General features: G+C 34.4%; 1 protein-coding gene across 1 annotated transcript in view; it reads right to left on the reverse strand.

Moving 5' to 3' along the window:
* Window positions 1–11,068, reverse strand: part of Snx27 (sorting nexin 27) — a 31,770-nt gene extending 20,702 nt beyond the window's left edge. Inside the window, exons 1-7 of the mRNA XM_089248259.1 lie at window positions 10,739–11,068; window positions 8,257–8,359; window positions 5,311–5,436; window positions 4,834–5,026; window positions 4,644–4,714; window positions 2,795–2,896; window positions 1,047–1,125 (exon numbers count right to left, since the gene is read on the reverse strand). Coding sequence (XP_089104385.1) covers window positions 1,047–1,125; window positions 2,795–2,896; window positions 4,644–4,714; window positions 4,834–5,026; window positions 5,311–5,436; window positions 8,257–8,359; window positions 10,739–11,025 — 961 coding nt within the window. The 5' untranslated portion in view covers window positions 11,026–11,068. The remainder of the gene's footprint in view (window positions 1–1,046; window positions 1,126–2,794; window positions 2,897–4,643; window positions 4,715–4,833; window positions 5,027–5,310; window positions 5,437–8,256; window positions 8,360–10,738) is intronic.
* Between the last annotated feature and the right edge of the window lie 219 nt (window positions 11,069–11,287).

Here is an 11,287-nt window from a genome sequence, read left to right on the forward strand (position 1 = left end):
TTTCATTTTTTGGCCAAATACAAGAAAGGGTAACTTTTTTTTTTGCTTCAGGCTCTGTATAATTTCTCGTAGTATTAGGATTTTACAGTGTACAAGATTGCATCCGTTTTTAGAGTTAAACGCCCCCCTCCACTGTTTCTTTCTTTCCTCTATGTCTTTCCCAAGCAATACTAGAGAAAACTGATTTTTGAACAAATATTTACCATTGATTTTAAAATATATATATATATATATATATTTCATCGTGAGTAAATGAATGAGAAAAATTTAGAGGAGACCTTCATCCAGCAGTGGATTGAAAATGGTTATTGATGATGATGATGATATTCTATTGTGAGTATTGCTGTTATTACAATAGTATTTTTCCTGATTTCCTGGGGATCTTGTAGGTTGTGTAGTATTTTTGTTATGTTTTTAAAGGAATTTGCAATTGTGAAAAATTCCTGAGAATGGGTGGGCGGGAATTCCTGCCCAGAACCCTAGATGAGACAATAAAGTAAAAGTCATAGGTGCCAGAACCTGGGGGCTGATGCCATCTGAGCTTCCCCCCCCCCCAAAAAAACAATTCATGAATATACAATGGAACGCACCATTCCGCCTCCTGCATACAGGACGAATGGTGATTTTCAGCCCCCTCAATGTTTTCTTCATGTCAACGCTTCTGGTAAGAGCACAAATCAGATTTATAAATCCCAAATTCACTTCCATCTCAAATTTTTACAGAAGGTTGTAGGAATGGCTGGAGAAACTGAGATGCTCAGGCTCTGTCGCAAGAAACGCTTCGGACCACGGGGACCCAGGAAGCTCTGATAAACCAAGAATTAATTGAAATGTCAAAGATTACATATAGTGCATCCTAATGGAAATCATGCAAAATATCATAAAAATTCAAGCGAAAATTAAATGTGATGGACACCATTAATAAGCATTATGGAAAGTTGTAGGAATGGCTAAAAGAGTTTGCAATTATTTTCAGGACAGCAAGATTAGTCTGTTTCCTAGTTTAAATATGAACATGTGGAAGAAAGAACACAGACATAACTTACCGAAACCATATTCAACAATTTCAAACAATGCAAAATATTTTGAAACTTCAGGAGACATGCCAATCTTTCCGATTACAGCCTACAAAAATAAGATAAATTAACAATAACTCTATTTCAAAATTATTTGGAACATTTCTAAATACAGTGATTTCCAGCCTATAATCTACAGAATATACATTTAAAAAAAAATCTGAATCTCTTGATACGGATTATAGACTGCTGCAAATTATCTGTATCCTTTTTTCCTGAGGGGCTGTAATAACAATAAATACACTTTTTAACAATTTGAGAAAAATATTTTATAAGTAACAGAGATGGCATATAGGTATGTGTGTGAATGGAAGAATCAATATTTTTTTCTCCCCAACCAGCAACCCCTTGCGCACATTAAGATTTCATTATTGGCAATAAGGTTAACAACCAGCAGTTTGCACATGCTGATTATATACTGCTGCAGGTTATAGGTAGAAAATTGTGGCACATAAATTTTGTTTTTTCCATTCATTCACATAATCTTTACTGTGACTTTTGTTAAATATTTTACATTTCCTCTGACCATTTTTCATTTCCCCTCACTTTCCAAGTTGCTGGGAACCCTGTCTTAGCAATAATACAATTTACAGGTTATCCTTCAATTAAGAAAAACAGTATAATTATTTATGATTAGAGATGTAAAATTCTTGAGAATAATCTTTTGGAGAATCCGGGAGAATATTCGAGAATATTTTCTGCTAGGACTACTATTATAAATAACTTCAGAATATTATAAATTCTTGATGAGAATATTCTCCTGTTATTTATAATATAGTTACATATAATATCCTTGAGAATATTCTCTGGAAGGACTACTTTCATAAATCACTGGGGAAAATATTCTTATAGAAAATAATAAGAATTATTCTGAAGTTATTAATAATAGTCCTTCCAGAGAATATTCTTGAATATTCTCCTCGATGAGAATATTCTTCAGTTCCAGAAATCTTTCCAGAGAGTATTATCAAGAATATATGTAATAACATGCATTATTATAAATAATCTTGATAAATAACTTGAGAATAATAATTATTATTTTTGTATAATAATTATTTTTGATAAGAATATTCTCTAGTAATTTATAATAGTAGTCCTTTGAGAGAATATTCTCTGTCCCTGTCTCTCTTCCTGTTAAGAAAATGGGTATATTGAAGTTTGTAGACCACAATATTGAACTTTGAATTGAGAGCCAGAAAATTAAACCAACAGGGCTGAATCACACAACTTTTAAAGAAATGTGAGTGATACAGAATTTATAAGTGTCTGTGCATTGAAAAAACAACAGTTCTGTATCTTCTTAGAATGAAGGTGATTATATAAGAATAGCTTCCTTTATCAATCAACTTTGATTTAATTTCTTTTCTTGTGACCTTATTTCTGAAAATTTATCTAATTTTAAAATAATTTTTTGAGGTTTTAATCTAAAGGTTTCTAAAATCTTCACAACCAAACTTTTAAAACCTCTCATCATGACCTGGAGAATATTCTCAAACTAAAAGTTGTCATTCGGGGTGATTACACCACAAATTGTTTTGTTGTAAATGTTTCAGGTTATGAAAACTGATTTATATTTCACAATATAAACAAAATTAGTAAAAAAATTTAAATTATTTAAAAGAAAAATGAATATTCACGATTATTCTCCAATTTTTACATCCAGGAGAATATTCTCACCTCACATCTCTATTTATGCCAATTCTAAAAGCTACACAAACCTGATAAACATCATCTGCTGTGCTGTTTTTCCTAACATTCACCACCACAGTAGAACGATCAGGTAAAAGGACTTTCAAATCAACAGCAGAAGAGCTTCCACCCTGTACAAAAGTCATAATTCATTTCAGGTCATATTCTACATAGCATCAAATAGTTTCCTATGAACATAAAACTTCTATAAATATACAGTATAAACATAATGCAGTGGCCTCTCGTTACACTGCACTTCATTATAACGAACATTTGGATATTTTGTGCCTTTGTAATTGGAGTTGCTATGTTCTTCCCAGCACTTATCTCAGAACATTATACTTCAGATTAAAGCCAAACTTTGCCTGAAAAAGTTTTTAGGCCAGTATTACACTATAAAAGTTTGATATATAAAATCCCTCTTATAAAGCTTAAAGAATCCAATCCATAAAGCTCATAAGTTACATTTGAGCAAATGCAACCAACAAGCTTATTGGTTGAATTTTTCATGTTTTATAAAAGGACTTTAATAAAACTTTTATAGTGTAATCTCGACCTTAGATCCTTTAACCACCAGAAATTGCAAATAAAAAGTTTATAATCTCAATATATGTTCCAACAAATGACAGATGGATCTTTTTTCAGAGGAAAAGAGCTAGTTAGCATTTGATCTTACGATCTCACTAATCAGTGTCCCCATCAAAACTTGAATGATACGTCTATACAAGTTTCTCAGTGGACAAAATGATAGCATGTCTGATCATCAAATGCTTGAATTGAAGATGAGCTCCTGCTTATGGTTTTGGTCATGAATTTGAATGCACCCATCCTTCAGGAACACTTTGATATCTCTCAGAGATGTGAAGCGAAGTGTGTTTGTTTGAATGTTCAATCAATAAATGATGCCACAGTCAAGCAGAAAGTCCTCCTTCATTTCAACCTCAGCATCTGACTTGATCAGACATATTACCATTCTGTCTACTGGGCAGTCTGTGAAGAAGTTTTGTCTCTGGGATCCCCAGATCAGGGAGACCTTATGGTCAAATGCTGGCTATCTCTTCCTCTGAAGACAATGCCCATTGTGTGTTTAAACATACATTAGAATTATACATTTATTTGTCATTTGTGTTGGTTATGGCATCTAAGAAAAACTTGCTGTACCGTTGAATCCTGTTTTAACATATTCCAAGAGACCGGAGAAATCATTTCATTATAAAGGAATTCCAAGGTTTTATCATTGTTCATATATAAACATATCTGCGGGGTGGGAGGGGGGTTAATTAGAAAAAAAATTTCCTTAAAACAAGATTTTCGCTATAACAGTATTTATTAAAAAAGGATTTTTGACTGTATTTCTGATCAGGGTTCATGCTGCTGATAGCTTTCCACCAAATATTGTTAAATTTTGCAAAAAGATTAAATTGACGAAATAATGAGTGTCTATTTACCAATGTCATCACATAGCAAAAGTCTTCAATGTCTTTTTTTTGTATAATTAACCAAATCACTACAATCAGGGCTGGAACTAAAGGGGGGGGGGCAACTGTCCAACAGCAAAATTAGGGGGGGGGGTTGTAAATTTTAAACAGGGATAAAAATACCATTATAAAATAATAAAATTTTACAGGGGGGGGGGGCATGTTTTGGATGAGGGCAGCAAAACCATGTTCCTCCCACAAAAATCCCAGTTACAGCCCTGGCAACAACTAATAAAAACCAGCAAGAACGCTGTTTACAATAAATTTTTTGCACCACAAAATTACAGAAAAAAAATTTGATACAATTTGGGAAAACAAAAATTGCCTTTAAAAATATTGTTTAAATTTCCAATTCAACTCATAGAAAAGGATATATGACTATAGGAAAATTCAAACATACATTTTCATCGTCCATATCAGTGAGAAATTCTTGCATGATATCATTTTCTGCTATAACCCTCACAGCACAGACTGTAAAATTTAAAATAATAATAACTATTGCATATTAATAACGCTGAAAAAAAAAAAAAGATTTGCTGAAAATTTCACCAATAAATATATGTGTTACAAGTTTTTAAATTTCGAAATACCTTTTTCTAAATATTGCTCCAAGCCTCGTCTGCGGGCATCTAGCCTTTGATCAGATAACGTAAAGGGCCATTTCACAGGTAGTTTAGGAAAATTGAAATCTGGAAATTCCTTTTTCAGGCTTGCATGAAGATTAGCAAATTCTCTATATCGTCTCGAACATAAGTGACGGCCAGCCATATAAATATTATAAACCTATAAAAAAATGAATATAATAAATATAAAAATTTCAAAAATGTCGAATTTGAATGCACTTCAAACTTGGAATGTACTTGCTTGCAGAAGACTACTTGGTATGGCATCACTCATTATTTTTTTACTTAAAATAGATGGAAAAAGTTTAGACTCTGGAGAAATTGGAACCACACTAATGTCAATGCTAGTGTGTGCACGGAAATTTTATAATCCCTATAAATCCATTTAAATTTGAAAAAAAAAAATTACCATGAAAAGAAATGAAACTTGACAGTTAGACTTACTACATATTTTTCGCCTTTGTCCACCCAGTGATAATCTGGGATTGAAATAGGAAGTGACCTTTTTTCACTATAGTCGATATAAGAGTAGCCAGATGAGTCATCGCTAGGTTCTAATCTTTCTGCCTCCTAATAAACATAAACCAAATATTATTGGTTTTTCATCATAAACTGTTTCGATATCACTGCCATGGTTAAGGAAAAATGGGTATTGTGGCTTGAAGCCGTTACTTATTTGAGTTTGACCATGACTATTACTGACTGAACTTTGTTCCAGTAATACCATTTCTTCTAAAGATGCCAGCCAAGATGTTGAAGAAAAGTTGAGGTCAAACACACACAAACAACTGTCTTCAAGCCTGAATAGCCAATTTTCAACTAAGATTGGTTTCATCATGAACTGAATTTCTATATCAAACATGCAAATTTAGCATAAACAAATTTTTTTAGAGGGGGGGGGGGTCGAAAAGCCATTGTGTGTGTAATTTTTTCTCTGCATATCCAGATAAAGATCAAACTCACTTTGGCCTTTTGACATGAAAAGCTTTCTTTGCCTACTATCAGTAACAGAAGTTTAATCAGATGAATAAATTTTTAACTTTGTTTTGTGAAGCGCTACATAAAATCTGTGCTCAGATGGCATAACGTTATGTCATTTTTTCAAAATTTCACTATGGCAAATTTGTAAAAAATATTTTTCCAAAATGCGATACTGTGGCTTTTTGATTCATTATAATTTACCTCCACTGTTTCCTCATAAACTGAAAGATGCAATTTTGCCATCTTCCAAAATTTGATGAATGAGACTCTGGAATACAAGCAACTCAAATTTTTGGGAAAAGTGGCATGCCATTTTACCATCTGAACACAGAAATAATATAAGGTGGGGAACAAGATTTTTGTCAGAAATGATAGGCAGCACCAGATGAGCTGCAGTAGTTGTGTTTACAGTCTAATTTTCAAAATCGCAATCATTTCATAAATGCTAAAGTGTATTCTAGTAACACACATTTTGTTAGTTGTTGACTGCCTCTATGATGTACAAGTGTGTTCAGATTTGCCAATGACTGCTGGAACGGGAGGATAACAATCTATTTCTCGATTGCATAATTACCTGCAATGAGAAGAGGGTCTATTATGAACATTTTCCTAGAAAATCCAGCTGTAGTCTGTCCGGTGCAAGGGCAAAAAAGGCTACCAGACATACGCTGACCCAAGAAGGTCCTATTGTCTGTATGGTGGGATCATCATGGAATAATCTTCTATGACTTTCTTCCTAATTAAAGGACAATCAATGCCAAAGTATACTGTGGCTATTTGGACCATGTGCACGAAATTTTGAAGCAAAAAAGGCATCGCTTGTGAACCCCAACAACATTCTTTACCTTGAAGATAACGCTAGTCCACACAACCACAAAGTCAAAGATTCAGGAATAGGGTTTGGAACTTCTGGGCCACCCTCCATACTCTCCCGACCTTGCTCCCACTGATCTCCACCTATTATTGTCTCTACAGAATCACTTGAACAACAGCAAATCGAACACTTCTGAAGAGGAAAAAAATTAGGTTGCCAGTTTTCTCAATTCAAACACTCCCATTTTTTTGAACAAGCTTTCTAAAAATTGAAACAGCTGGTTGAATGTTATAGATATAACAATTGGGATTATTTATGAGAAGATATGTCTTTTTTTTTCCCATATCTTCTTTTCCAAACAATAAATTTCTGGCAAGAACTTTGTAAATGGCAAGAGCATTAAACAAAAACAAAAAAAAGAGCTAACCTAAAATTTTTCCCCCATATCTATATATGGTGGAACATAGATTAACCATAAGTAATGAGTCCAGATTCCCCTCAGATAATCCCCTAGTTAAAAATAGTGCACATGTTAAAATCCAAACTTGAAGATGTGTGTAGGGTCAATGTTCTTTAGTGATACCACTAACGTATCGGGATATTAATTTTCCCCCTTTAAAAGATGCCTGCTTAAATTTAGCTCTCTCCATTTAAATTGTGTTCTGCACTGTTAACTGGCTTTGTCACCTTATCCCTCTGAGTCAGCGTCTTCTTTCTGGACCGGTATCTTCTAGCAGGCTGTTAATTTTCCTGGCTGAAAATTTCTTCACCATTTATTATGGTCAATGAGAAATTCTTTGTCTAAACCCCTTGTGACTACCATAATAGTTTCTGGCTATCTTCATAAAAAAAATAACCGATTTTAAGACAAACTTTTAAAAAAGACATTAACCGGTGCATTACTCAGTCCCGTTTATATGTGCAAGATTGAAGGGTTGTTTTGGCAAATATAACCTACATGACAACTTCCTGCTAACAAGTCAGAAGACAGATCTGACAAAAAAAACATTTTTTTGGGAGGATTGGTGGCTCACACCTACCTCTTCTCCCACAATTTGCACTGGAAAAATAACCATCAGTTGCTTCCATCAGCCATCTTGAGCCAACAATTTCTGTTCAACTCATGTGACCAGTGAGGACTTTCGGAAAAAGGAAATACCGGCAGAAATTAAAGGCCATGTAAACAGGATTTAGCAAAAATACTCGATACCGGTTCCTCAACAGCTTTTTTTATTTAACATGTAAATAAGGCTAGTGTGGAACTTGTTGCCATAGTGCAACATGATAGGCTGTCATTTTGACCAACCCATGTTCCAAAAAGTTGAGGTTGCACCTCTGTGTTTGTCAGGTAAGATTCTTATTAAAGATATATACATGGAAGGAGAGACGAGACTCAGTCCTCTCACAAGGTTTATAGCGAGATATTTCTAGTTTCCAACGCCTATGTCTCTGAACACCCTTTGGTGCAATAGGCAAAAATCTGCAAATGCTTTATAGACCTAGGCCATCACTCACTGTTTATATTGTGAGATAACTTGGTATTGTTAATATGTCATTAAATTTAAATAAAGGCTTTAAACATGAAATAAACTTACCTGTGGTGTCACAGATATAATTGTTAATGTTAATTTGTCTCCACCAGATTTTATTAGATCAACGACTTGCTTATGAGTTGCTCCTTCAACATTAATTCCATTTCTGAAATTGAATAAAATAATCACCATTTTAATTGTAGTATAGGACTGGCAAAACCACACTACTTGCGTAAAGCATTATTTGTCTGACAAACAGCCAAAGTATTCAGACCAGAATTGTGTCAGTTATTTCAATAACAATTTCAAATTAATTATGTAACACTGGATATCTGAGGTTGAGCACAAGAACAGTGCTCTTAGTGAATTATACCAAAGATCTGTGTGCTCAATATGTTGCGGTGTTGTTTGCAACAACTGTGTTTCTGACTTCATGTACCCCAGGGCTGGACAAATCCCAGGCGTCGGGTCACCATGACTACAAGAAAATTGGTAATTGAGCTCAAAATTTTCTAAACATAGTACCTAAGTTGGGGTAAACTTCTAAATTGGAGTCTAAGAACAACACAAAATTTTCTGACTTCTATGCTACATCTTTTAACATGGGAAAAGTAAAAGAAAACATTTAAGACAGTTTTTCAAGAACAAAATACCATGCCTGACCCCCTAAGAAATTAGGTTGGCGTCTACACGTGTTTTAGATTTGTCAAGCACTGATATAAGCACTTTTTTGCTTGTGAAAACATGAAAAATCCTAATTTTAAATTGTATTTGTATATATAAAATTTATTCAAATATGAATTAAAATTACAATATTAATAAAATTTATAGTTTAGAAAATAAAAAAAATAAATAGTTTTTTGAGCTTTTAGTATTTTACTTATATAGTGAAATACACTATTATACTTATCGGTAATTCATGATACAAATTCAAGGTAAACTTGAACACATGGCCCAATTTTGACTAGAGGGGTTCCTAGGCAGGGCAAAGCAGATGCCAGAAGGCCAAAACTTGAGGGAAAAAATGTCTAGTTTTTCAATAAATATATTTAGTTTAAATGTAAGCCTTGAATTAGAGGGGCCCATGTAAAAATCGGGTCCAGCTCGAACAGTCCCTTAAGTTTCTTTAACTTTCGGTAATGTTATTTACAAAACATTACAAGTCACGCATCCCAAAATGGCACAATGATGCCAGTTACGCCAGGATGGACAAATCGCAAAAACATCTAGGAGCCACAACAATTTTTTAGGTGCCAAAAAAAATTTTTATCCGAAGAAAAGGGTCCAAAATAATCTTTCAATTTTTCAAGGCATTGTGCCCTCTTTCGTGTCGGCAGATATGCTGTGCTATAAAGTCTAAACATCTCTTGCTGCTCCCACAATAATGTAATTCGGTAACTAGGCTTCACGAAGAAAATATTGGACACCAATACCAATTTTTTTAGCCAGGCACCTGGGATTTGTCCAGCCATGAGTTACACAGAATATTCTCAAAATGCCAGTTAAAGGTCAACCAACATTCTAAACTTAGAAATAAACTGAAACGGTACCATTCCAACAAGTTCCTAAAACCATTAGCGCAAGTAGTGATTCTTCTCAACAGCTACAACCACTAAACCACACGTGAACCTTGCAAATATTTCTCTGACAATATGAATATTGCAACAATATATAAAACAATTCTGACAACATAAATATGTTAGGGCCACACATGCACTCACAGCACACATTCCGGAATGTACCAATTCGTTAAAAATTCCAAAGAGGAATGAGCATGAGGTACATATACAGTTGAGTAATAACTCAGCTAATAGGTCGTTCCCGGTCTGTGAGGTGTTGGTGGTTTGATTCCCAGCAGAGACGCATGTGAATTTTCTTTACTTTATTTTCTCATCTCCGCTTAGTATTCAATCTTTCGTACTTTGTACAAACAACTTATCAACTTCATCAATAGCTGTTATTTATAAAATAACAAGCACGATTCGTTTTCGGCCATTTTCCAAGCAAGGCAAACAGGAGGGAAATGATTACGACTGCTGATCATTTTATCCCTAAATCACAGCTGTTAGCATATATAGACACAATTAGTGAAACTAACACCAAAGCAAGTGTGGTTGGTTCATACATTTTGTGAGTGCTTTTAATGCTGTTCCCTCCTATATAGTCATAATTACCTAGAAATAAATTGAATGACCAACTCCCTATGAAGTAAAATGCCTCGCCATTCCATAATCACACACTGTCTCTCTTTCTCTCTCTCTCTCTGCTCATTGAAGATCTAATAAATTATTCTAAATAATCACAGTGTGTACACACATAATAATTAATGTACTTATAAATTGTACTTATATAATGTACTTATTACATATACAGTGTATAATAATGTAATCACTAATACACTGAATACAAAAACATTTGGAAAAATTGAAAAAAAAATTACACTGGGAAAAACATTTATGGCTATGAGTGTAAACATTTCCCATTAAGTATGTGAAAGAGGATATAAAATTAATTGTTGTTGTTGTTATTATTATGATGGTCTTACACTTCCAGGATACGATCTCCCTTGCGGATGCCAGCTCTTTCGGCAGCGCCTCCCTCCAGCACGGCACTGACATGTTGTAGAGGGGCATACAACTCCCCGTTGATGCTCTTCAGCGGACCTCCCTCGCTCACTTGACCCCTGACGTTGAAACCGAAACCAGTGTCCGTTTTGTAGATGGTGACCACTCGCGGACCACTCGTGAATGACTGGTCGTCCACATCGAAATTATCTATGCCGACAGAGGCGTTTATTGTATTATCGCTGCTAGGACCCAAGTCATCAGCCATGTTTTCATTTGCACGGTTTCGTAGTGCAGCCACCGACAAGAGGCGTAATAAGCAAGCTCTCGTTGTATTTGGGCTGGCAACAGCCAGACAGGAACTTACGACTTTTTTCTATGTGACTTTAAAACTTACTTACGATGAATTGTTAGTTGGTTTTCATTAACCGTATGATCGAAAAATATGTGTGCTCAGAAACATGATGGAGGGGGCCATATTAATTTTATTAATATGTTTTTGACTACTCTTACCATTTTCATGAAAAGTC

Source organism: Pholcus phalangioides, unplaced genomic scaffold (genome assembly GCF_987345545.1).
Source record: "Pholcus phalangioides strain wild (caught in Gottingen) unplaced genomic scaffold, Ppha-v1.0 ptg000019l_1, whole genome shotgun sequence".
Classification (NCBI taxonomy): domain Eukaryota; kingdom Metazoa; phylum Arthropoda; class Arachnida; order Araneae; family Pholcidae; genus Pholcus; species Pholcus phalangioides.